The sequence below is a fragment of the Talpa europaea genome (assembly GCF_964194135.1).
Source record: "Talpa europaea genome assembly, chromosome: 12".
NCBI lineage: Eukaryota > Metazoa > Chordata > Mammalia > Eulipotyphla > Talpidae > Talpa > Talpa europaea.
In genome coordinates this window covers 47120759-47148739 of record NC_140079.1, presented here as the reverse complement: position 1 = coordinate 47148739, position 27981 = coordinate 47120759, and the positions used below count along the sequence as shown (strand labels likewise).

At 50.3% G+C, this 27981-nt stretch overlaps 1 protein-coding gene across 1 annotated transcript; it reads right to left on the bottom strand.

The window, feature by feature from the left end:
• Positions 1-245: 245 nt before the first annotated feature.
• Positions 246-27971, bottom strand: SLC27A1 (solute carrier family 27 member 1; the record flags this gene model as incomplete). Its single annotated transcript, XM_084250837.1, is given in 12 exon segments — positions 246-659; positions 8072-8216; positions 8572-8747; positions 8818-8955; positions 9042-9168; positions 10298-10507; positions 16352-16461; positions 16535-16626; positions 17365-17434; positions 17532-17693; positions 17831-18225; positions 27805-27971. Coding segments are annotated over 12 exon segments (1950 nt in total). The 3' UTR covers positions 246-501.
• Between the last annotated feature and the right edge of the window lie 10 nt (positions 27972-27981).

Below are 27981 nucleotides of genomic sequence, written 5' to 3'. Positions count from 1 at the left end.
TTCAGGAGGGAGGGCAGAGCACCTGCCTGAAGCTCACGCAGGGCTACAACATCCTGGAGGCCAGTGGCCTAGGGAGGCCTGGATAGGGGCTCCTGAAGGCACAGCTGAAAGGAGAGGGAGGCCCCACTCTAGGTCTCCTGGGTCATCCCCAGGGGCACCAGGACTGGCAATTGCCAAGCTCCCAGGAAATGTCTGCTCCATTCTGGCAGAAGATGGAGAAGGAAGAGGAGGAAAAGAGAACAGATGTGAGCAGCAGGGACTAGCAGGAAAGAAAGATGCACAGACAGACACCTACTTGGGAGCAGGAAGACAGGCAGGGCAGGGCACCCCAGGAGTTGGGGGTGTGGGGGACAGGGAAGTGGGAGAGAGGAATGAAGCAGGGGGGAGGTGCAGGCTCCTCTGGGATTGTTTCTCCACCCCAGGATGGGGCAGGGCTGTCAGGCTCCCCGGCCACCCCCCAATGGGCCCAACTGAGAGGTTTCAGCACACAGGGGAGGAGTGTCAGAGGGCAAAAGCGCCTGAGCAGATGCGGGTGTAGACACCCTGGTCCAGCGGCAGGTAGTGGCCCTGCTTCAGGTCCAGGAAGAAGAGTCGGTCCGAGGTCTGGCCTGGGTCAAAGCCCTCGTGCTGTAATCGAGTTTTCTGGATCTTGAAGGTGCCTGGAGGAGGGGGAGGGGAAAGGAACTGGACTCAACAAGGGGTCACCAAATCACCATCATCTCCCACACATACAGGATTTTGCAGGGCAGTCCCCTCAACTGGGAACATTCTCCCCATTCTGTCTGTCCAATTCCCCTCTGATCTTCAGGTCCTTGGTTCATCCCACTCCCCGCTTCCCCGGAAGGCCTCCCTAACCTAACCCCATCACAGCCTGAAACTCTATATTTAAACTTCCTCGCCTACTCACAAGTTCATCTCCCACAAGACCAAGGCAAGGCTGGGTCATCACACAGTAGGTCAGGGGCAATAACCTGTGCCTGAGGGCCAAATCTGGCCTGCCATCTGTTTTTATAAAGAGTTTTATTGGCAAGAAGCCATGCCCATTCATTTGCACTGTCTGCAGCTGATTTTGCATTACATGGTCTCTGTCACAACTCAGCCCTAATGGCAGGGCTGAGTTGTGACAGAGACCATATGGCCCTTTACTATATGGTCCTGTATGAAAAAGCGTACACGCCTGCAGTGAATGATTAAGGAAGGGTTTTGTGAAAGACACCACCAGAGTCACAGTCAGTAGGAAAAAGCAAGAGGCAGCTCTTGTCTTTTAAGAGTGCCCGTCTGTGCTCATGCAGGTGTCTTTGCTTTTCCTCTTTTCCTTAATAAACGTGCCTACTGATGAATGCAAACATCTGCTGAATTCTTTCTCAGAGGGACCTGAGGAGCCCATTATCTGAACCCCAACACCTAGACCCAACGTGGGGCAACAATTGGCACCAGTAAGCCTCTTTTGTCTGTTTCTCTGTCCTTTCTCATTATTCTGTTTCCAGAGGGAGCTGGGTTCGTTCGATAACTGTTTGATTAATCCTCACGAATTGCAGAATCCTGGACATGGACATGGCTACTCTGTGGTGGATTCCAAAGCATGGGGCTGGAGCCTTCCAGTTGCCCATGACCCAGGAAGGGTAAATACCCAATCTCTCTCCCTTGCCCCTCCTCCTATTACCCAGGGAAGCGCAGCTGCTTTGCTGCCTTTTGCCTTCTCAGGAGGAGTGGGTTTTTGGTGACTGTCTGCCTTTCTCGAACTAATGGGCTTTGGTCAAGGCTACTCTTCTGTGGATCCTGAAGTGTGTAGGGGGGGAGGGAGCAGCCTGTCAGATGCCCTTGGCCTGGAAGGGTGAATGTCTGGTTCCACCATCTTCTTTCTCCTTAATCTCCCTATACTTTAGCCATGGCTCTCACATTCTCCCTCTAGGAGTTTGGTGAGACTTGGCCTTTCATGAATTGACTGACCCTGGCCATGGCTACTTCACAGTGAGTTACAAATGGTGGTGGTGCAATCTCTCGGATTCCCATGGCCTGGAAGGATGACACCTGGCTACTGTCTCTCTCTAATCTTGTTTATTTTTCAGTAGAGCCACCATCACCATCCTCCCTTTCCTTGGGAAAAGTGTAGGTTCATGAGCTCTATTCTCTGTTCAAACTAGGTCTTTCCAGCCACTTAAAATAGTGAGCATGGGGCCTCCCCAGTGGCGCAGCAGTTGAGCGCTGGATTGCGAAGCTGCCCGCAGCCTCTGCAGCGCCGGTTCGATCCCCGGCTGCTCCCCGGCCACCAGAGGAGGGTCCCACATGGCGCGCAGACCTCTCCTGGCCCCTGCTGCTCCCCTCAGCAGTGTACTTCGGTCCTTCTGCCTGCTCTGCTCCCTGCTCTGGCTCTGGTGAATTCTCTCACCCTCCTGCGCTTCTGACTGTACCCAGTGCTTGTATAAACAAACAAACAAAACTAAATAAATAAATAAAAACATGCCTCTATAAAAAAAAAAAATAGTGAGCATGGAGGGCCTCCCTGGTAATGCAAGGGGTTAAGACACAGTTCTATGAAGCTATCCACAGCCTCTGCAACACGAGTTCGAACCCCAGCCAGGGAGATACCCACATGGCACAGCAGATTTCCCCTGTCTTACCCACTGCTCTCCTCAGCAGTGTATTTCAGTCTGCCTGTTCTGTTCCACATTCTGTCTCTGGTGAATCCTCTCACCCCCTACACCTCTGGCCTATACCCCAGTTCTTGTATGCATAAATAAATAAATCTTTTTTTTTTTTAAGATTTATTTATTTATTTATTTATACAAGCACTGGGTACAGTCAGAAGCGCGGGAGGGTGAGAGAATTCACCAGAGCCAGAGCAGGGAGCAGAGCAGGCAGAAGGACCGAAGTACACTGCTGAGGGGAGCAGCGGGTGGCAGGAGAGGTCTGCGCACCATGTGGGACCCTCCTCCGGTGGCCGGGAGCAGCCGGGGATTGAACCGGTGCCACTGAGGCTGCGGGCAGCTTCGCAACCCAGCGCTCAACCGCTGCGCCACCGGGGAGGCCCCCCAATAAATAAATCTTAAAAAAAAAAAAAAAAAGAGCTTTCCAGCCTTCTGGGAGGAAGAGGCCCCAGTGAACTAGACAATGTTCACCCACTGAGAACTTGGTCAGAGCTTTGAAATTTCAAATCCTCCATCCATCTAGACATAGGATTTTAAGACTCTCTTTTCCTTCCAGAGAAGAGAAAATGGCTAAAGCAGGTAGCAAGTCAAGACCTGGGATGCCCTGACCAAGGAGATACCACAATCTTATGACTACTGAGAGGGGGAAGGGGGGTATCTGTAGGTGCTTCTTTTCACCACCTCCCTCTGCAGGGCAGCAGCCTTCCTGCCTGCCCATGACCTGCAACACACTGGGACTTCTGTTCACTGACGTCTCTCAGCAGAGGCAACTCTTCTTCACCCATCTGCAACCATGCAGGCCTCTTTCAGCAAATCTGTCCCTTTTGGGGCAGCTCATTCTGCCCGCTTCTGACTATGCAAGTGTACTTTATTCTTCTGTCTCCTTTACCTAATAAACCTACTCTTTAAATATAACCCAGGCCTCCCTGGTGACACAAGCACTGTGAAGCTATCTGCAGCCTCTGCAGCAGACCTCTCCTGTTTCGCCCACTCCTCCCCTCAGCAATGTATTTCAGTCTGCCTGTTCTGTTCCCCACTGTGTCTCTGGTGAATCCTCTCACCCCCCACACCTCTGGCCTGTACCCCAGCTCTTGTATGCATAAATAAATAGATCTTAAAAACAAATAAATAAATATAACTACCGTCTCTGTCTCGTGAAGAAACTCGCCTGGGAAACTCACTGCGTGCCACTGAAAGGGGAGCTCTGGGAAAACCTTTCCCAGAGTAAACCCAAGGACCCCACTCTCTAAACGCATTGATTCCAAAAATGACATCATCCACAAAGATTACTTACTAAACCTTACAGTCAGAAAAATTCACAGGACAAAGAACTGACAGTACTCTGGGAATCACAGGTTCACCATGAAACTGCTCCTAAAAATTTCTAACAGGAGATCCAAGACTTACTACATGGGACAGAATACCCTGAGAAGGACTAATATTTTTATGGTTTTTCCCTAACACTTTGTATTTTGTTTCTAGAAAGCTTCTCAATGAACAGTGCTGTATGATTTGTAGCAATCTGCACCTTTTTATGAGCAAACTGGAACATGTTTTTCTCTCTCTCACCCCAAAATAGAAAAACTTCTAAGTATTGATACTTCATGACAATGTGTTTGTTTGCATGAATCCAGTAAAGCTCCTTATTTTCCTCTATAGCAAGATGACTAAGACTTTGACTAGAAACCAGAATGCTTTCAGGAATCCACAGGTCTCAGAACCTACAAAGGACAGCCTAATATCTTACTTTCAGGGTTCTAGGTCTATCAAGTACAATAAAGAATGTCAGTCCCTCAGGAGACCCCAATACATTTGGGGACCTCAGAGAGGATCTTTCCCCAAAAACACAGGTACTTACAGGCAATGCCAGGTAATGAGACCATGGCCATGGTCTCCTGCCCAAGAGACAAACTGTTAAGGGCTCAACCTGAGATTCCTGATGGAGATTCCAGTAAAGCTTATCTTAAAAATATACAAAAATATTTTGCTCTTGCTGTACATATGCAGAAGAACCTGCCAAATTTACTAAAAGCAGACTTGCAAATTTCACTGTAATCAATTGATAGAACTGCAGTGAGGGTAGAAATAAATTATGCTTCCGTAACTTTTGATATCAGTTTCTGATCCTCTCAGTCTGCAAATAGGACTGCATCCTAACTTTTATTTTTTTTTTAAGATTTATTTATTTATGCATACAAGACCTGGGGTACCGGCCAGAGGTGTGGTAGGTGAGAGGATTCACCAGAGACAGAGTGGGGAACAGAACAGGCAGAATGACTGAAGCACACTGCTGAGGGGAGCAGCGGGAGAGTGAGGGGAGGTCTGCTGTGCCATGTGGGTTGCTCCCTGGCTGGCCGGGAGTTCAGGGGATTGAAATTGTGCTGCGGAGGCTGCAGACAGCTTCATAGGTTGTGTCTTAACCCCCTGTGCCATCAGGGAGGCCCTGGATCCTAACATTTTTAATATCAAATACTAACAGTATAATCCCCACAGAAAGGGGAGGTTCTGGTTCCCTGACTCATCTAAGGAAGGGTGGAGCTGAGCTGCAAGGGGGAGAAGACTTGGGAGAAGACCTGGCAGAGGCACTTGGGAATAGAGGCATGTGAAGAAGAGGCCACACTTGCTTCTTAGCCTTGGGACTTGCACCAGGGACTTGGGGGACATGGAAGGAGACACTTGTAGAGATGTGGGTGAGAGACCCCGGGGAGGCTGACGATGGCAACCTTTATCTAGACGCACAATTTGATTTTGCTTCTTTTCTTCCATACTTGCCAGACCTCTTCTGCCCCTTTCTTATGGTTCCCCCACAGAAGGTGCCTTAGACTTGTGGCAAGCTTTTGGGCCAGAGTGGCCTCACTTTGGGCCAACCCTGTTTAGCTGGGAATTTACCCATGGGGGGCGGGTAACTGGGTGCTTCATTTGGAATCTATATTCTTTCCTCCATCTTCTAATTCTTTTTTTTTTTTTTTAAGAGATTCTTATTTTTTTTTTTTTTAAAGATTTATTTATTTATCTATACAAGCACTGGGTACAGTCAGAAGCGCAGGAGGGTGAGAGAATTCACCAGAGCCAGAGCGGGGAGCAGAGCAGGCAGAAGGACCGAGGTACACTGCTGAGGGGAGCAGCGGGCGGCAGGAGAGGTCTGGGCGCCATGTGGGACCCTCCTCTGGTGGCCGGGGAGCAGCCGGGAATTGAACTGGCGCTGCAGAGGCTGCGGGCAGCTTCGCAACCCAGCGCTCAACCGCTGCGCCACCGGGAGGCCCCACATCTTCTAATTCTGTTAAAGTTCTTTTCTACTGAAGGTCTTACACACTAAGAGGCAGTTAAATTCCAACTCCTCCTTGAACAAGAACAGCCGAAACGCCTTACCTCTTGGACTCTGCTACACCACCTTCTAGAACCAGCACAAACAACCAATAGTCTATTATTTTGGACTAGCATTAGGGAGACCATGTCCTAGGCCCCTTAGGGACAGCTCTAAGCACTACGGCTATAGAAGGTAGTGCTATAGAAGGACCATCCACCCCTTCAGCCCCCCCAGAAGATTTTGGACTGTATATGGCCAGGAGGTGTTTGATGGAAGCTCAGAGTAGAAAAACTTAGGATGTAAGGTCTCACAAGGACAAACAGCAGAGGTGGGGTAAGGAGATTAATGTACCTTAATATAAAACTGATATGGGGGCCTCCCTGGTGGCACAGCGGGTTGAGCACAGCGCTGTGAAGAGTCTGCAGCCTCTGCAGCGCAGGTTCAATTCCTGGCCGGCCAGGGAGATACCCACATGGTGCAGCAGACCTCTCCTGCCTTGCCTACTACTACCCTCAGCAGTATCTTCAGTCATCTGCCTGTTCTGTTCCCCACTCTGTCTCTGGTGAATCCTCTCATCCTCCCACGCCTCTGCCCTGTACCCTAGTTCTTTATAAATAAAAATAAATCTTAAATAAATAAATAAATAAAACTAATATGGAAGTTTCCAAGAATCTGCGGGCGGGGGCAGAATTTCAGCCAGAAATGGGGGCAGAGAGGATTTTATCAATCATAGAATACAACCCAATCTGACCCTAAGGCAATAAATTCCACAATAATTTCATCAAAGGACATTATAAAAGAATATTCCTTGCTAAACTGTTCATCTGTGTCTATGAAAGTGAGGGGATTTGGTGTGGGGGGTTCTTGGGTCCCTCTGGGAAAGAATTCAGCAGAAGTTCCCAACTATCAGCACATGGCAAGTTTATTGAAGAACAAGGAAGAGAGATGCCTTCAGACACAGGTAGCAAGTCTTAAATGGTAAGAGCCAGGGCAAGGGGTGTTCTTTTATAACGTTCTTAGATGGAATTATTGTGCAAAGTATCCCTTGGTGGGGTCAGATTGAGTTGGTCTTCTAAAACCAATAATCCTCTCTGCCCCCACCTCTGGCTGATAATCTTTTCTGACCCCACCTTAGATTCCTGGAAACATCTATAGTCAGGTTTAGTACAAGATTCATTAATTATCCCTATCCCCACCTCTGGTGTCTGTCCTTGTGAAATCTTCCATCCTAAACTTTTCTACTCTAAGATTCCACCACAAGTGTTTCTTTCCTTTTTCTCTTTCCCTTAATAAACTTGCCATGTGCTGGTGGGAAAAAAAAAAAACAAACAAAGAGCAAGGGAGGTTATGTATGTACGGCCATGTGTATGTATAGGGATAGTCTAAAATGATGAATCGCACAGACAGCAGTGGTCTCCACAGGCTACACCACAGAACCTCGGTGTAGTGAGCTATACTGCCTAGGTTTGCTGGGTGTGTGTGTGACCACATGCTGATGGTCCAACAACACACCCCACACCCCTTAGAACATGTCTTGTTGTTAAGAGAAGGTGACTATACACTAGAATTGGAAAGACTTTTTTAAACAAAACTTCAAAAGCAGAAACACATAAATTAAAAAAAAAAAGGTATAAGGTTGTCTCAAAATTAAGGAATTCTTTTTAACAAAAGGACACTGAACAAAATTAACAGGCTTTAAAACAGAAGAGACTGATGATATCTGAAACGGCCAAGGAATTAACAACCAGGATACTAAAAGCAACTCTCCTAAACTAAAAAAGAAAAATAAACCAAGACAATACGACATGGGTGGAAGATACAAACAGGTGATTACAGAACCTAAGAGGTGTGAGAGGATTTGCTCAAACTTCCTAGTCCTCAGAAAAATGTAGAAAATGAAAAGACTTGTGCACTGAACACTTCAGGAATTCTCACAGGGGTGGGAGTAAGGAATGAAAATAAAGTGATGCAATTAAAACAAGAGAAGGGCCCTCATCCCCACATGCAGGCTGGCTATGAATTATTACGTCAGTCATGCCCCAGCGGCATGAGGCAGGACAAGTAAATAAATGGCCGCTAAACCAACAGACGGGCTGACAGAGGCAGGGGGCCGCACCTGTAGTGTCCACTTGAGGCAGGAGACGAAGGAAGATGGGCCGGGCGTAGGGTGCCAGTACCTTCTGCAGCTCCTGGTACAACGCATTGGGGCTCAGCTGGCCATGGGGATCTGCGATGGCGGCCATGCCTGCTTTGCCCTCTACTCCTGGAGACAGAGGTTCCACTGAAGACATCCACTTTCGCACCACCCAAGGATGCAATACACCTTTAAACAGCAGTCCCTGGCCTCAGGTCTCCAGTCCCTTCCACTTGAGATAAAAGTCACTGCAACAGTTAATATTTTATATGGTTCCCACTATGTCCCTGATACAGGGTGTCATGTTCACAATTCCATTTTCTGGACAAGAAAACTGAGGCTCAGCATCAAGCCTGAGGATGACTCTAGACCCAGTGTTCCTACCCAGGCTACCATACGCAGCTGGTCCAAGTTGCACACTGCCCAAGGGCACCTGTCCTCCAAGCTCCTCCTGGTTTGGCTGCCTTTGGACCGCCCCCACAGCCCCACTTGCCTGGCACAGCCACCCCATACACAGCCACGTCTGTCTGGCCCAGCAGGCGACTGAGCACGCCCTCCACCTCAGTGGTGGAGACATTCTCCCCCCGCCAGCGGAAGGTGTCCCCGCTGCGGTCCCGGAAGTACATGTAGCCCAGCTCATCCATCACTAGCACATCACCTGGCAGAGGGGAGAAAGAGAGATGAGATGGAGGTCAGCCATGCCACAACCTCCCCCAAGGTCTGCACACCTGAGAGGTAGGCACTGTCTCCCTTGCGGAAGACACTATGGGCAATCTTCTTGCTGGTGGCACTCTCGCTGATGTAGCCATCAAAGCGTCGCAATGGGTCCTGCTGGTTGATCTGGCCCACCAGGAGTCCCGGCTCCCCTGGGGAGGAGACCTTGCTCAGGCTGCATCTGGCAGATGGGGTGGTGGCCCTGGTTCCCCAGGGGCCTGAACGGGCTCCCACTCACCAGTCTGGCATGGAATGCAGAGGCCCTGGGCATCCCGAAGTAGCTCCATGGTATCCTCATTGACCTTCACCAGCCGGATGGGGTACACATGGGGCAGGATGCGGCTGTTGAAGCCACAGGAGCCAACCTGGGTTGGGCCAATTAAGTGATCAAGGAGCCCTGAGGTGGCTCAGGGTCCTCCCCTGATACCTTGCCTCTCCTGTCCCAGGCCCTGGAAACAGGGCCCCTCTCCCCCCATGTGTCACCCAGCTCCGTCACCTTAGGTGATCTGAAAAGGGGATGGTAAGTGCAGCATTCCCCTGGTCATGGGAGGAGACCTGCTAGCCACTGCCACTTCCTGGTCCATAAAAACCAGCCCCCTGCATGTCATCTTGCCAGCTCACTTCTGAGGACAGAAACATCTGTGGGATGGTGGGCACTGCTGGGTATGTCAGCAACCTGCTGTGTCTTCTGGGGCTGTTTGCTCAACAGATATATGCACTGTGGGGTGAGGCTTTGTTCTCATACCCTGACAGAAAAAGAATCCGTTCCTTGGGGTGCTTGCTTCATTATTATTCTCATTATGTTCCTCATCTGGGCTAGGAGGGGCTTGATTAGAGGGGCTTGATTAAGCAGAATCAGGTAATACAGCAAGTTCTCACTTTAGCCTGGTAGATCCTTAGAAACTGACTTGAAGTCAAACTACCTATAATGAAGCCAAGTCCTCAAATAATGTGGTTTTCAACATGGGCTGGGATTGTTTTTTTCTCACTGATGTTTTAACAAAGTGACACTGAACGAAAGGACATTATTGACCACCTGCTGTAACTACTAACCATAAAAGCAGCATCTGCAGAACACCTGAATGGAGGCTCTGGGCTGAGCTCATGATTTCAGTGATCCTAACAACCCCACTGAGCAGTCACCCCCTTTTACAGATGAGGAAATTGAGGTGCAAGGAGCTGAGTGGCTTGTCCAGTAGGAGGGGATAGGGACCCCAACTCCCATTCCAGAGCCCTGCTCTCTCTCCAGGCATGGAAATGGGCTCGGAAAGGCTGAGGCACTTGCAGGAGGGTACACAGCCTCACCCTACTCTTCAACTGGAGAGGTGGCTGATGACAGTTCATGACTGACTGACTATGCTCTCAGGTCATAGGACCTTCCCTGTGAGCTCTCCATTCCAGAACAGGCTGTTCCATGGGAACACATGGCCTGGGAAGCAGAGGGAACAACCACATCCAAACCCTAAGCCTGGCTCGGCCCCTGCCTACACCCACCTTCCCGTCCATGTTAGCAATGCTGCAGTTGCACTCTGTGGCCCCGTAGAACTCGCCGATCTGGTGCACTCTGAAACGCTCGGTGAACTCCTCCCAGATGGCTGGCCGCAGCCCGTTGCCCACAGCCAGGCGCACACGGTGCTGGCTCTCCGCTTCGCGCACTGGCTGCTTCAGCAGGTAGCGGCAGATCTCCCCAATGTACTGGACCACCTAGCGGGGGGTGGTGGGGGGTGGGTGGCCACCAAGGGCCCAACCCCTGAGACACCCCCCATCTTGGGTGCCATGAAAACAGCCTTAGGATGATAGCAAGGAAACAACCCAGGCCATTTACACCCATCTGCTGGCCCAGTCCTCCCAAGGGGCCTGGGTGGCCTCTTCTATCCAAGTGGGGGCATCAACATCTACCCCAGGCACCCCCCTCATCCCTCTATTCGCCAAGCTGCTTCTTAGGAATACATGCAGGGAAAGGAGGCAGCTGCACAGTTGACATTCCACAAGGCAACCCTCAGTCCAGAGCCCTGTGCTGTCCCCAGATAGCCTGAAGTTGAGGGAGGGGCAGAGTCCTTGTAGCCCATGGAGTCACTGGATCGTGTGCGCCCTCTATAGGGCTCCTTCCCTCTGGCACAAGCATTGGGGTCATCTTGGGATTCCCTAGGTGCCCTGGAATCCTCATCTCCAGATGGGCCTCTGAATGACAACCCTCCCCTTTTACAGAGAGAGAAACTGAGGCTCACAGTAAGTAGCACTGATATATGGTACAATTTGTTTTGAATCCAGGTCCCTGTCCAAATGAAGCAGTTAAATGCCCTGGTTAATGACCACTGGCACAGCTGCAAAGTTCTCACAGCTCTCCTCCACTCACAAGATGATGTCCAAATTTCTGCCTGTGGTCAACTCCATCCTGTTGGCCTTCACTGCCTCCTTTCCCTCCATCTACCCAGCTCACTGGCTCTGTCACAGAGGTCTCCTTTTGCTCAGGCCTTTTGCAACTGCTGTGCCCTTTGCCTAAAGCCCTCTTCCCAGGAAGCACTGGGCCCTCAGGTCTTGGCCAGAGTGCCCAATGACACAGCCACTGAGAGGCATTCTCTGACCAACCCAAGATTGCCCACTGTTGACCAGGAGGCAAGTCCAGAACCTGACAGTGGCCAGTTCTCTCCCTCTGCCCTGATCCTATTATCCTGTCTCCAGAACAGAAGATGTGGCACAGGCTGCCCAGTCAGCTCAGTCCACCTCTAATAATTGACCAGTTCAAGGATGAACACTTGAACAGAGATAGGCTACAGTGAACCAACCAGTCCTGAGACTTTTGATGTGACTGGTAGGAAAAGAGGCTCTTTCTCCACTGGAGTTACTGGAACTTTCATGGAGAAGCTACAGCAGGTAGAAGTCACCAATTAAAGAGGAAAAGAAGAGAAGAAAGGGAAGGGGGCTCCTGGATCAAGCTATGCCTAAAGCTGTCACCACGTAGACTCCACAGTTCCTTAAACTAGTCAACCCTTTATTTCAGAAAGTTAGGACTGGGGTTAAGGTCTAGCTCCTTCGACACAAAGTCCTGACTAAATACAGAGCTGCCCTCCACCTGTCATGCTCTGAGCAACTCCCAGCTATTCCCTTCAGAAATCAATCCCAGGGAGGCAGTAACTGATGCAGCTGAAGGTGATGCCCTCATGGCTCTGAGGCTATGTCCATGCAGTGAGAGCCAATGGCTATTCTTCACCTCTGGCATGGACTTTTAGACTGACTCAGGGTGCGGGGCAGACACTAGTGCCCAGGCCATGATGTCCAGCCTATGACTCCCCTGTGTCAGGGAGCCCTTGTATTCCCAGTGCACACACCTGAGTGGGTATGGAGAGACAAAGGCGAACAGGTGTTGAGATGCTTGCTGCTCTGCTTGTATGCTGCTAAGAAAGCATGTACTGAAGTATAGCCTCTGTCTCCGGTGAAGACAGCAGGGCTGTGCATCTAGGACTGTGGCCTCCACTACAAATAAAACAGCAACAAAGCTGCTTCCCTATCTGACAGATACAAGACAGAATTTCTTTTTTTTTTTTTTTAAAGATTTATTCATGCACACAAGAACTGGGGTACAGGCCAGATATGCGGGAGGGTGAGAGGATTCATCAGAGACAGAGCAGGGAACAGAACAGGCAGATTTGACTGAAATACACTGCTGAGGGGAGCAGCGGGCGAGACAAGAGAGGTCTGCCGCGCCACGTGGGATTCTCGCCGGGCAGCAGGGATCGAACCCACGTTCAGAGGCTGTGGACAGCTTCACAGCGCTGTGCTCAACCACCTGCGCCACCAGGGGAGGCCCCACAAGACAGAATTTCTGAGCTCAAATGCATGCTCTTGTTTTCTCAGCACCCTTATTAAACTTGACCTTTGAGGATTGTTTAGAGTCCCTCATGTTTACCACAAGCCTTCTTTTGAACGCAGAAAGTCCACTTCCAGGGCCTCCCTGGTGGCGCAGGCAGTTGAGCGCCGCACTGTGAAGCTGTCCACAGCCTCTGCAGTCCCAGTTCGATCCCAGCCAGCTGGGGAGAATCCCACATGGCAAAGCAGACCTCTCCTGTCTCTCCTGCTGTTCCCTTTAGCAATGTATTACTTTAGTCTGCCTGTTCTGTTCCCCGCTCTGTCTCTGGTGAATCCTCTCACCTCCCACACATCTGGCCTGTACTCCAGTTCTTGTATAAAAATAAATGAATCTGGGCCTCCCCTGGTGGCACAGCAGTTGAGCGCCGGGCTGTGATGCTGCCCTCAGCCTCTACAGCGCTGGTTTGAACCCCGGTCGCCGGCAAGGGTCCCACATGGCGCGCAGACCTCTCCTGCCGCCTGCTGCTCCCCTCAGCAGTGTACTTCGGTCCTTCTGCCTGCTCTGCTCCCTGCTCTGACTCTGGTGAATTCTCTCACCCTCCCGTGCTTCTGACTGTACCCAGTGCTTGTATAAATAAATAAATCTTAAATAAATAAATAAATGGATGAATGAATGAATGAATGAATCTTAAAAAAAAAAAAAAAGTCCACTTCCAGGAAACAAAAAGGACTTCCAAGTGCCTGGAGGCAACAAACAATGCCCAATGCAACACGGTATATCAAAGACAAAGAGAGGGATCCCCCAGCAGGAGGACAAGGCATCACCCACATTCCTTGCCAAAAAAGCAGACCAGTGGTTCTCAACCGGGGGTGATTCTGACCCCCTGGAACACTTGGCAATGACTGGACATATTTTTTTATTGTCACAACTAGGGTGTGGGGTGCCACTGGCATTTAGCGATTTAAGGTCAGGAATGCTGACAAACATCCCACAGTGCACAGAATGGCCTCACCAGAGAGCAATCCAAACCTGAACGCCAGAACACCCAAATGCAGCACTACAATTGAGAAACACTGTGCTGGATGCAGCTCCCAAGGTACAGGAAATACCCCAAACAAACAGAGGAGCATGATTAAGTAATTGCTAGTGACACCCAGAATGGGAAAACACTACAGACAAACAGACCCACTTCTTCACTAGATTCCAAGAGGAAGGAGAGACGTGATGATGGAAGGATTCTTATGAGACACATTAACCAGCTACAGTGTGTCGGTTTTATCTATATACTGATTTTGTTAAATTATAGGAACAAGAAAAAATCATCCATGTTTTTAACATGGTGAGACATGAGGTTGGGTTCCTGATGGCAGTAAGAAATCACTGTCACTTTTTGGCTGTGAGGATAGTATTGAAATTATGTTTGTGTTTTTGTGTGTCAAAATACATGTAACAAAATTAACCACTCTAACCATTTTTAAGTGTACATTTCAATAACATTAGCACATTCACTGTTGTGTGACCATCCTCACCCTCCATTTCCAGAACTTTTTCATCTTTCTGGAGTTTTCCCAAACCAAAACTCTGTTCCCATGGAACAATCACTCCCTTCACCTGCCCAGCCCCTGGCACCCACCATCCTATTTTATTTAACGAACCTGATTAATATAAATGGGATCACGCACTACTTGTCCTCTTATATCTGGCTTATTTCATCAGCGCAATGTCCTCAAAGTTCATTTATGTTGTAGTCTGTGTCAAAATTTCTTTCCTTTTGGGGCCTCCCCGGTGGCACAGCGGTTGAGTGCTGGCTTGCGAAGCTCCCCACAGCCTCTGCAGCGCCGGTTCAATCCCCGGCTGCTCCCTGGCCACCGGAGGAGGGTCCCACATGGCGCGCAGACCTCTCCTGCCGCCCGCTGCTCCCCTCAGCAGTGTACTTCGGTCCTTCTGCCTGCTCTGCTCCCCGCTGTGGCTCTGGTGAATTCTCTCACCCTCCCGTGCTTCTGACTGTACCCAGTGCTTGTATAAATAAATAAATAAATAAATAAATCTTTAAAAAAAAAAAAAGTGTATGTGTGCAATCCTGAGTAAAGGAAAACTCCTTTCTTAAAAAAATTTTTTTCTTTCCTTTTTAAGGCTGAATACTATTCCGCTGTGTGGACAGACCACATTTTATCCATTCATCAGTGGACACTTGGGTTGCTTCCACCAATTAGCTACTGTGAATAATGCCACTATGAAAAGAATGTGGGTGTACAAATACCTCTTTGTAGACCCTGCTTTCAACTCTTTTGGATTAAAAATAGTCCTCACCAGACACTGATCCCATTGATACGAAATGTCTAGAACAGGCAAATCCATATACAGAAAGCAGACTGGTGACTGTCAAGGACTGGGGAGGAGGATGGTAAATGATAGCCAGTGGGAACGGGGTCTCTTGCGGGAGATGGAAATATTTTGGAACTAGACAGAGGTGGTGGTGGTTGTACAACATTGTGAATGTGTAAAATGCCATTGTACTATTCACGTTAAAATGACCACTCTTATGTTATATGGATTTCACATCAATTAAAAAAAAAGAAAAAAACAGTTCTTTCATCTTTTTTTTTAATATATCATTTAATTGACCTTATTTCAGTTTTGTTTTGTTTTTTTCCTTTTCTTTGTGGGACCCTCACTGGCGGCCAGGGAACGAACCGGCGCTGCAGAGGCTGACGGGCAGCCTCGCAGCCCAGCGCTCAACCGCTGCGCCACCAGAGGAGGCCCCAGTTCTTTCATCTTTCAGTGATTTTCCTGAAACATCAATGCAGGAAATGTGCTGCTATCTGGAGTGGTCTCACAATGCTACAGGAGGGTTGTGGGTGGGGGTAGAGGGAACAGGGCAAGGTGTTTAATGGCCTCTGGGGCCAGTGACCAGTGTTCAGGACCCCCTGTTTTTCTGTCCATGTTTATATGCATTTGCAACTTTCAGTAATTCAGTTCTAAAGAAAGACAATTTTGTATTTCAAGATTCAGACTGGCAATTTTCCCCCAAGACCCACCTGCCCTCCCCACTCCCCAGCAGAGGGTAAATCCTTCATAGCCCAGAGTGGTCCCCAGGAGGCCCAGCCCAGAGCACCAACCCTGCTTAGTGGTGTAATCTGGGCAAACAGTTAAACATCTGTGGGCCTCACCTGTCCTATACCGCAGCTGCCAATCTGCCCCATATACATTCTCCTCCCTCCTCACCCCTTCTTACTCCTCGGGGAGGGTGCTAGCAGCTGTGTCTCCACCCCAATCACAGCGCTGAAATCCTGGCCTGGTTTCCTCACTGAGGAAGGGAAAGGAGAATAAGGGACTTGTTTCGACCTTCACCCCTGCCTCAGACTCGCCCCACCTAGAAGCTCCCAGCTTTGTCTTAATCAGTCTGGGGTGATTTTTACACCTACTCATCTCATTTTCCTACAGTCCCCAGCAGGGATGACCCCAGGACAAGAGCAAGGAGAAAGCAAGGCCTTAGGGAGATCCCAGATGCATTCCAAGCCACAGTTTCTCCATCTGCAAAATGGGTATGATGTCTTTGCCTACTAGTTAGGAGGATCCCATGAGCTTACATGCTGGGGCCAGGTACAAAGCACATGTTCAGGAAACAATGGCCACCCTCCCATACCTATTCAGGCCTTGGAGAGGGATGGGGAGCCCTATGATCTAATGGAGGGGAATGTGGGGCTGGGGATGGCGAACGGGAAGGGGCAGAGGCTGACCGTGCAGTCGTACTGGACGCAGTCATCCCAGAAGCGGCTGGCTGAGAACTTCTTGCGGAGGACTACAGTGAGCCCGTAGATGAGACACTGCCCCACACCCATGATGTTCCCTGTGGAGGGCTGGTTGGGTAAGGGATTCCCGATCCTCCTCCCACCAGCCCCCACCCGAGTCACCCACTGTACCTGCCGAGTGGTATAGGGGCAGGCAGTCATACAGCACATCTGCTGCCCGCATGCTGTAGGCATGGTGGCCGAAGGCAGCAATGCGGTAGTACCTGCAGGGCAGGGATGCAGGGACTGGCACCTCGATCCCTGAGGGTGCGGGAGTGGAAGGAGTGTGACGGCACTGGGTACACTGCAGAGAGCCAGGCAGAGGCAGCCCAGCTCGAGGGGGTCAGGGAAGAAGACATGCAGCAAATAAAGACGTGTTCATGGTGGTAGGTGCCATGATGGGTGTAACAGGGTGAAGGGGCAGAGAGCAGCTGAAGGTGACAGTCAGGGAGGTGAGCAGGGAGGGTCCTGTCTGGGAAGGTGACACATGGGCTGAGATTGACAAGAACCTGTGGATGCCAGCTCGGAAAGGGCACTCAGGTAGAATGCACAGCACGTGCAAAGGTCCTAAAGCCAGAAAAAGCCCAGTGGGTTTGAGGCAGTGTGAGGGACCGAGGAATGAAGAACAAGGGGTAGGGAGGAAGAAAATGACATCAGAGAAGTGACAGGGACCGCGTACGATTATAAAGGCTTTATTCTGAGGGCCAAAGGAACTTGACATGAGGGAAGTCTGATTTAGGATTTTAAACCCTCCTATGACCACTGAGGGAAGAAGACCTGTTAGGGACAGAGGTAAGGAACCCAAGAGAAGTCGCAAAGCAGAACTGAGTTCTGAGATGGACCAGGTTTTACCAGGTTGGGATGGAGATGCCCACCAGACCCCAATATGAACAGGGGTGCCCAGGGTATGGTCAGGATATAGACAATGCCTGGACTTAAGACAATGCCCATGGACTCCTCACCTGCTGTGTACGACGATGGCAGCCTTGGGCAGCCCCGTGGTCCCTGAAGTGTAGATGTAGAAGAGTCGATCTAAGGGAGATGAGGGTATTGGGGACCAGGGTCCAGGCTAGTGGGAACAAAGGGATGGGTGGGCATTGGCAGGACGGGGGCTCCATCCTGGTCTTACCGTCCATGCCCTTGCCTGGGGGTGGTACTGGAGGTGCTGTGGAGGCCTCTTTCAGCAGGGGGTCCAGAAGTTGAGTGTCTGGCAAGATAACCTCAGGCCCCAGGTCTCCAGAGCAGAACTTGAGCAGGCTCTTCCCCAGTTGTCCACTCACCTCAGCCACTGCTATAGCCCAAAGCACATGCCATGGTCAACATCAGACCCCTTCCCAAAGCGTGGGATGTACTGTCTCCCTGCCCTGGGCAGTCCCATGCGAGTCCCCCCCACCAGCCCACCCAGATGCAGCCCACACCCGGCCTCACCAGCAATCAGCTCCCCTCCGAAGACCAGGGCCTTGGCACCTGACGTGCCCAGGCAGAAGGCCAGGGGCTCGCGACGCAGGTTAACATTGAGCAGCGCGGCCTCCACTCCTGCCTTGGCCAGGCCTAGCCACAGGCCCACGAACTCAGGCCGGCCCTCCAGGAAGATGGCCACCACGTCACCCGGTGAGAAGCCCAGCTGGAGGAAGAGGTTGGCCACGGCATTGGAGTAGGCATCCAGCTGCTTGAAGGTCCAACACACACCGCTGCCCGCATCTACCAGTGCCAGGCGCTCAGGGTGTCTCTGTGCTACCGCCTGGAAGATCTGCGGGATGGTGTGGCGGGCACGCTGGTGCTGCCGCATCTCCAGGCGCACACGGATCAGCACAGAGAGCCCACTGGGAGAGAGGACAGAGGGGCTGTGTCACCGGGCACCCCACCTTGGTTCCTGTAGGCCTCCCCAAACCCTGGCATCCCCTTCTGGAGAAAGAAGGGGATAGGCGCAGGTCCAAGCACCCTGAGGGGCAGAGGTTACATGAGGATCCTTTGGTTGCAGGCACTACGGGTACAGCCATTTTACCAACCAGCCCAGAAGAGGGGAATTCATAAATCTCACCCGGCCCTGCTTGTAAACCAGCCACCCCCGACTCCCAGAGGTACTGGTGTAGCAGGATGCCTTCAATTTTGCAACAAAAAAAAATCCGTTCTCTTACTTGACAAACAGGAATGTTGGGGCCCAGTGGTCTGCTACCTAACATACCTCTTCAGAAGAGAGCTGCTAAACATGACCAAGAGACAGCCATCCAGAAAGTGAGCGAGGGGCAACCTAGACCCTAAACTGGACTGCCACGCCTACTCTTCTATCTCCCTCTACTTTCTACCTACTCTTTCCCATCCTCCACCAATAACATATCCCTTGAAAAAGTCTACACTGAAACTCCTCCTAATAGTTACCTACTTATTGGTTACCTGGAGGAGGAATGTTGTTACTATTAACCAGAGTGGACAGGTAATGCCCAACATAAGAAGACTTCAAGAACAAACCATCAGACTGGGGGGTGGGGGTGATCCACAATGGGGCCTTCCCATGGATACTGTCATTCCTGGGACCCTTAGCTTCTGTATTTCCCACTCTCCTCTTTGGATCTTGCATTCTCCATTTCATTGTTAAATTCGCTTTTTCTTGTTTCAAGATCATTAACTCAACTGCCCCTCCAAGAGGAACAATAGTGTCTGAGGACCCCACCCCTTGGACTCTGCATACACTTCTTCGCGAACCAGCAGAAAGGATTTTCACCAGCCAGCTCAGGTCTAGCATTAGAGAGGCCATATCTTAGCCCCCTTAGGGAGGGACAGTAGAGACCGTCTGGCCTGAAGCAGTTGCAGAAATTGGGCCTCCCCCCTTCAACTCCCTAATAGATTCTCAGCCAAGTATGGTGGGGGTAGGGATGGCGTTGCAGGAAGCTTAGAGTAGAAAATTAAGTATGGACTTTTTTTTTTACAAAGTCAAAAACAAGAGGGGGGAGGGTGCAGAAAGGATTATCAGTCAGAGGTGGGGGCAGAGAGGATTAACAGTCTACAGAAAACCAACCCAACCCAACCCAACCCCAAAGCTAAAAATTTCAGAGTCAGTCCATCAAAGAGCAATGTATAAGGACATCCCTTGCTCTGGCAAAACACAGCTCTTGCTCTTTAAGATTGCTGTGTGCCTCTGACTATGCAGGCATCTTTTTAACAAACTTGTCCTATGTCACTGAACAGAAGATTGCCAAGTTTTTTCTCAGAGGGACCTAAGAATCCCCCCATACCAAACCACGATACTATGACCCTATCTGTCCTTTTTGCTCTCCTAGGATATCCAGAGTACCCCATGCTAGCCCACTGAAGCAGGAAGTTGCTAAGTCTGCTGCTTGTTGGAGCAGAAAGCTCCTGCAGTGTGCTGCTCGCCACAGTAGCAGCTATGGCTACTCTGACCTCCCTCCCAAACAATGAAGGAAGTCTATGATAGATGGGGTAACAAGTTTCCACACACAAACTGTGTAAAACCCTACCATAAGTGCAGTTCAGGGCTCAGTCTTTTGGGAGCTCTCCCACTGAGTCTGCCAGTGTGACAAATAAATCTCTCTATCTCCACCTCTCTGAGTGCCGCCCGATTTCTCCGGGAAGGAAATTGCCGTAACACCACCACTTCCCAAATAGATTCCTCATGCTCTTTCTACCCTAACCAGGACCCGGGGACCCAGCCCTGAGCTGCCAGCTACTCTGCACCTGCCAGCCACTGAGTGGCCATGGGCACAGATGGCTGAGCCCTCCAGCATGTGTCCCTCCCGGCGCCAGGAGCCCTCCTACTAGTGGAGATTTTAACTCCCACATCTGTCCCAAAAATGCAAGGGGATAGGAGATCCCAGGGGACAGCAGAACCCCAAATAGAAGGAGTGGAGCTGAACAACCGGCACGGAGATTAGTTAGCTGTCAAATGAGTGAAAATGCTGCAAGGATGACAGAGCAGAAAGAAAGAACCAGAGTGAATGAAACAAGCTAAGGCATGAAATGACCAACCAAGAGCCACCTCACATCAAAACTCCACATTACGGGCCTCCCCGGTGGCGCAGCGGTTGAGCGCTGGGTTGCGAAGCTGCCCGCGGCCTCTGCGGCGCCGGTTCCATCCCCGGCTGCTCCCCGGCCACCAGAGGAGGGTCCCACATGGCGCGCAGACCTCTCCTGCCGCCCGCTGCTCCCCTCAGCAGTGTACTTCGGTCCTTCTGCCTGCTCTGCTCCCCGCTCTGGTGAATTCTCTCACCCTCCCGCGCTTCTGACTGTACCCAGTGCTTGTATAAACCAAACAAACAAATAAATAAATAAAACATGCCTCTATTAAAAAAAAAAAAAAAAAACCTCCACATTACATGTGGCTATAAATTTTCCCTACAGTTGATGCCACTTGCCTCCTCATGAAGAATACCTCCTGAGGGGAGCAGACCCACTTGTGTAGCATACCACCCCAGAGTACTACCAAACACCATACATCATGGAAGGTATGAGGACATACATGTGACCAAAGTAAGGTTGATGCCTGGCCCTATGGGTTTTATGATCTAGGGAGTCAAAGACAATAACCAAGGAACAAGCAAACAAAAATAAAGTTTTGTATGAGAAGTTTCCTAAGAAGGAACAAACAGGACCACTTTATCAACAGGGGCAGGGAGCCCTTGCTGAGGAAGCAATGTTTGAATGTAATTTTAAGTAAGAAGGAGCAGCTGCTGGGCCTCCCTGGTGGCGCAGCGGTTGAGCGCTGGGTTGCGAAGCTGCCCGCAGCCTCTGCAGCGCCGGTTCGATCCCCGGCTGCTCCCCAGCCACCGGAGGAGGGTCCCACATGGCGCGCAGACCTCTCCTGCCGCCCGCTGCTCCCCTCAGCAGTGCACTTCGGTCCTTCTGCCTGCTCTGCTCCCCGCTCTGGCTCTGGTGAATTCTCTCACCCTCCTGTGTTTCTGACTGTACCCAGTACTTGTATGTATGTATGTATAAATCAATCAATCAATCAATAAATCTTTAAAAAAAAAAAAAAAGGAGCAGCTGCTGGGTAAAGCAGCCCAGGTGGAGAACAGAGCAAGTATAAAAGCCTAGAAGCAGGCACATTTAAAAGAGAACAAGGGGGTCTCCCCGGTGGTGCAGCAGGTTGAGCGCAGCATTGTGAAGCTGTCCGCAGCCTCTGCAGTGCGGGTTTGATTCCGGCCAGCCAGGGAGCAACAGATATGGTGCAGCAGACCTCTCCTGTCTCGCCCGCTGCTCCTCTCAGCAGTGTTTTCGGTCCAACTGCCTGTTCTGCTCCCCACTCTGTCTCTGGTGAATCCTCTCACCCTCCCACGCCTCTGGCCAGCTATTGTATAAATAAAAAATAAATCTATTTTTAAAAATAAATTAATAAAAGAGAACAAGTGTCAGTAGGCTGGGGTGGAGGTGAGTGAAGCAGAGAATGAGAGGCGGCAGCTCTGTGCCAGAATTATTTCACTAACTACAGAATCAATTTGGGCACATTATAATGTCTAACACTTCATTTGTGGCTTCTGATGAGAAGACGAGGAAAAAGAACCCAAAAGCCATGTGCTAAGGAAAGAATAGATGAACAATGGTTCCTCCTTAAAAGGGAAGTCTGTGCAGCCTTCACAAGATTGGGGCCCCTCCTGTAGGCAGATGAGGAAGTAGCCTTAGGTAAGTGGCAAAAGTCATGGGCCATTTCAGGGCAAAGATGGCAATTGAGCACGTAGACACTGAACAATTACTGTGCCTCCCCAGGTCCCTCAAAATAGCCAGAGAGGTGATTTCCATTCTAAAGCGTCAACTCTCAAGGACCAGGAAAATGTGGGTGGACACCAAATCACCCCACTTTTGGAAGCTGGGGAACAGCAGATGAGAGGTTGGGGCACCAGGGAGTGGGAGAAGCAGAATCCTGGGCTACAGTGGGGGGTGGGTGGAAACCTATAGAAGAAACAACCCCCTCTATAAAATTAGTAAGTCTGGGGATGCAATGTACAGTATGGTGATTACAGTTAATAAAACTGTTTGCATATTTGGAAGTTGCTGAGTTCTCATTACAAGAAAAAGAATTTTTAACTTTGTAAGGATGTTCAACAGTGTTATTGTAGTGATGTTCATACATATACAAATGTTGAATCGTTATGTTGTACACCTGAAACGAATATAATGTTATATGTCAATTATATCTCAATTTTTCAAAAAATAGACCCTTTGCCACCCGGGAAAAGGCTAGAGGTCCATTCAGGGGAGGATCCTGGGTGCAAACCTCCTTACAAAGGCATATAAAATGAATGTTTACCTACTGCATGCTGAGCTCCCCAATCCTCTTCCCTTCTGTGTTCCTGGGATGCTGCTGGAGAGGCCTGCCCCTCCTGGGGGAAGACCCAAAAGGCTTCCTAAGGGGAATCTAACCAGGTTCAGACGCAAAATCCAAAGGCGTTTCCCCAAGCACCACCAGCTAGGAGAGCTAGGTAAGCTCATGAAGCTCAGTGGACAAGATCCCCTCCGCCGGCCCCCCACCCCCACCCCGCCCCAGCTCCAAACACACACATGCTGAGAGCATCTAACAAGCTTTACAACCAAGAACCCTGAAGGCCTGCTCTAACAGGGATGATGGAAACTAAAACAGAGAAAATCCTTGCAATACTAAACAAAAAGGGGAAAAAAAATGCTAAAACAGTCATCCTTACCTTTGGAGATAGAAGGAGGCACATTACATTCATGAAACAAGATTAGGATGCTATTAAAATAAAGCTTTCTGGGTCTCCCTGGGGGTGCAAGGGGTTAAGCACAGCACTATGAAGCTATCCTCAGCCTCTGCAGCATGAGTTCGATCCCCGATCCCCGAGAACAAGGCACCTCTGAAGAAGGAATGCAGGGCTGGGGGTAACAGAGAAGGCAACTCTCACTGCAAATCCCTCTATGACATCTGAATTTTGTACCATGTCTTATGTTTTAACTATTACAAAACTAACTTAAAATGTAAAACATTAGGGCCTCCCTGTTGGTGCAGGGGTTAAAGTCTCAGCACTATAAAGCAATTTCCAGTCATTGACAGGACTTTGATCCCTGCCAGGGGGCTAACCCACATGGCGCAGCAGACCTCTCCTCTCTCACCCACTGCTCCCCACAGCAGGGTATCTCAGTATATCCGCCTGTTCTGCTCCCCACCATCTCTGGTGAATCCTCTCACCCCCCACACCTCTAACCTACACCCCAGTTCCTATATGCATAAATAAAAATAAATATTTTTTTAAATGTAAAACATTAAAAGACAGTTATTTACACACCCACTTGTACTCCTTATCAGATTTCCATAGCTCATCCATTCAACTAAGAGTAGCTAAGATGAGTAGTCTCAGCATTATTGAGCACCTACTGTGTGCCAGGTTCTGTTAACCTTATGGCCACCCTCCGAAGTAAGGAGCTGAGATCCCCACTTGTCAGATGACAGATGAGCTGGCAGCTCAGAGAAGCGAATTAACACACCTGAGATCACACGAGAACCAAGGTTCTCAGGCTGACTCACTCTGCCTCTCCTCAGGCTTGCCACAAGTGCTCCCCATGTTCCATATGGCAGCCAAGTGGCTACAATGCACACAGCAGGCACCCAATTCCTGTTTCTTGAAAAAGGGGCATTATTCTTACAGCTGAAGGAACTGGGACATGGAGAAGGGGCACCATTCCAGTGAGGGACAGAGCCAAGGATCATGGCTAGATACTCCTGCTCCAGACCAAGTGCATTACCACCAGCCCGCATGGCCACTGGGCCACCGGGCACCCACAGCTGAGAGCAACCAGCAGTGATGCATCTGAGTGACTATTCTCTACCCAGCTCTGCTTCAACAACTCTCCATGATAGAACTTGACAGAGTACTCCAAGAATCACATGGGGTGTTATTAGTGACACAGTCATGGGGAAAGGCCTATCAACAAGGTTGGGAGCCATGGAAAGTGGCCTCTGCAAGAAGGGTCCCCATCCACAGATGACACAGTGAGAAACAGGATTTGTGGTGGCAGCCGGTCATGGCACTTAGGTTACTTCATCATTCTGGTGAGTGGGGGGCATGGGCCTCTCAGTCTGTCTTCTCCTGTCCTGTCCCTATGCAGGACACCTGCATGGGCAGGCAGTGGGTTCCAGTGCTCAGCTACAGCCTCATGCCTGGGCTACCAGCCTGGCTGCAGCCCAAGCCACCCCCACTCTAGGGACAAAGAGGCTACTGTCTGCCTTCGGGTCCTTCCCCAAAGCCTCCTCTTGCCCTCTGCTCCTGTGCCCCTCCTGCTTCCACCCTGTGGTCTCGGCACTAAGATACCCACAAAGTTGAAAGTGATCAGGTCAAAGACAGGACTAATCAGGAGGACTCAGGTGGGGTGCTGATTTTCTCCTCCAGGGTCTAAATGAAGCCCCATCACCAACCCAGCACCAAGACTAAGAACACCACTCTGGAGCCCTACCTCTCCCTGACTGTGTGTTCCTGCGCAAATGACCTCCATGCCTTCATTGGCCTACATATAAAAGGGGATTAACAAGCATCCCTTCTTAACAGGAATATGAGCATATTAGGACATGGCCTGGTACACAGAGAAGATTATAAAGGCTCTATTAGTCAGTTCCTGCTGTGTAACAAATCACCCCAAACAATAAACACTTATATCTCATAGTCTCTGGACTACGGGAGTGACTTAGCTGGTAGTTCTGGCTAAGAGTCTCTTGTGAGGCGACAATCATGGTGTCAGCTGGAGCTCCAGTCATCTCACAGTTTTATTGGGAGACCAGTTCACTTCCAAGTTCACTCACATGAGCCTCTCCATGTGACTGAGTCACATCATGGCAGCAAGCTGCCCCCAGAGTAAGTGAGCCAAGAGAAAGTGCCCAGGATGGCACTTTTTAATTGTCTAATCTCAAATGTGACACCCCCTCACTTCTACAATATGTCCTCACTCAGTATCATCAATGTGTACTTGGAAAATGTGATTTTCAGTATATTGATGTATAATGAAAGCAGGTGCTTGGAATAATACCAATTTATTCAATGTTGGGCAGAATTGTTTTTTTCTCAGCACCGTTACAACAACACAGCAGTATTCAAAGACCTGCTGTACTGAGCTCTATTCATTAGCAGTGAGTCACAGGCCCAGCCTACACTCAAAGGGAGGGCATCAAACAAGGACCAGGAGTTGCAGCCATCTTTGAGGTTGCCTCCTACAGAAAAGTGTGTCAAGCTCTGTATCGGGGACTCAGAGTAGACTCAGCTCCTATCCCAGGAAGACAGCCAGGCACAGATCCCTACAGTTTCATGGGGCAGAGCAGGGGCAAGGGAGAAATGGGGCCTGGGTGAACCCATGGAGTAGGGCGGGCCAGCCAGTCAACAAACATGGCCCATACTCCTGCTGTGCCACCCTGAGCAGGGGCCAGGGCCACAGTGACACAAAAGCCAACACAGAGCTCATAGTGTGTTGGGGTGGGGGGAACCTAAGAATCAAAGGCAAGAAAGCAGACACATACGAGAATTACAGATGATGAATAGCGGCCATAGGTCAAAGTTCGGAGTGACTCTAACTGGATTCAAATCCTATGCCCATGACCTATGTGACCTTGGACATGTGGCATAACCACTTTGTGCCTCAATTTACTTATCTCTAAATGAGAAGAGTACCCACCGCAGGAGGTTGCTGGGAGCACTCAAGGAGCCATGCCTATAAAATGCTTAGCACCTTGTTAGGGGAGGAGGGGGCACTCAGTAAATGTTGGCTATTATTAGAGAGCAACAAAAGGGGCGGGTCTATGGAGACTCAGTGTCAGGGACTCTCTGAGGAGGTGATATTTAAACCACAGCAGGATGAAAAAGAACAGGAAAGAGCAGTCCAGGCAGTGGCAATAGCAAGTGCAAAGGCCCCGAGACTAGAACAAGGTTATGCGTGTATAGGAACAGTGAGGAGGCCAATGTAGCTGGAACAGTGACAAAAGGGAGAAGCTTCAGGGGATAAGGTCAGGGACTTCACATAATCTAGGATCTAAGGGTGAGAGGAGCCATGAGAGGATGATTAATAGGAAAATTCCACAAAGGGTCTCCCAGGGAGGCAACATGATAAGGAATCACCAGGTAAACTAAAGTCATGTATTCCAGGTGGCAGAGGGAGCAGCCTGTGCTGGACAAGAGGAGCTGATTCACGGACTAGGTGGGCCGATCAAGGTGGTGAGTTCAAGTGGGCAGGAGACAGGTTGGCGGGATTTCAGTGCCCAATGGGAGGCTGAGTTTCCAACTCAGGAGACTCAGGAGGAGAGTTGGATTGTGGAGTGTGTGAACAGAAGATGAAATCAGATCTGTATGTTAGAAAGCCAATGAGGGAAGGCGGACAGCAGCAAAGAGGGCCATGGGAAAAAAAAAAAAAAGAATGAGTTCTAAAAGACTTAACTTGCAGTGAATTTTTTCCAGCTCCATACCCCTCCTACTGCTCCCAAGCCTCAGTTTCTTCATCCTTACAATGGGTTTAGTCCTTCCAACTCCAAACAGAAAGGGTGCCTGCGAAGTCAACAAGTCTGGCCACACGGGGCTGTCATTTGCTCATTTGGGGATCCCAGCAACACCAATGTCATCTTAGGACAGTATCACCTTAGGAGGATTCTCCAAGAATACCCGCATAAGAAACCAGAATCCCTCCTCCTCCCCCACAGAGGTCTCAGTCCCCAGAGATTCCCAAACAAGTATTAGAATATTTGCAGTGCCATGGGCATGGGGGGAGGGGGGAGAGAAGAAAACAACTATTGGAATATGTAGTGGCCTCTCCACAAATTCCAAACCTCCTCCAAAATCCCACACAGAAATCACACTCACAGAGATTGCCCCCAGCTACACAGAAGCCTACAGATGGCCCTGAAGAGACAGACACCTTTCACAGACCCTAAAAGTCCTCTACATACTTCCCAAGAAGCCCCTTCACACCCCCCCAAAAAAATTCGTAAATTGACCCAAGGTATCTTGGCAGACCCTAGAAACCAACAGATAGCTCCTGTGAACCCACGGGGGACCCACCAGAGTTCCTCAAGAGCCTCCAAAGGTCTCCCACAGTCACCCAGCCCCAAAGACTCCAAATTACAATTTCCCAATCAGCCCCCCGAACTACCTAGAACTTCTACCAGCTACCCAAGAACTCCCAAGTTTCTTTCCAGTCTCCTGAAGCCTCCCAATTAACCCCAAGAATCTTGAGACCTATTCCTTTCCCTTCAGAGACCTTCAGGCTGTCTCCTGTAGGTTCCCTCAGAACCCCCCTACTCGTCACTCCTTCAGGCCACGGCTCCGACCTAGCCTTGGCCCCAGTCTTCTAAACCGCATTCCCAAGCCCTCCGGGCACCCCCTAGGTCGCCCCAGGAGCCCCCTTTGATCCGCCCCAGGGCTCGCAGCCCCGCCCCCGACCCCAGCCCGGGGCCCGATTGCACTCACAACAGGTCCCGCTTCGCCGTCTTGCAGACGATGCGCAGGAAACGCCAGCCGCCGCCGCCCACGTACACTCCGAGGGCTGCCGCCGCGCTCCAGGTCCACGGCAGCCCCAGCAGCCACAACAGCACCAGCGAGGCCACGGAGGCCGCTCCCGCACCCGGAGCCCGCATCCTGGGGACG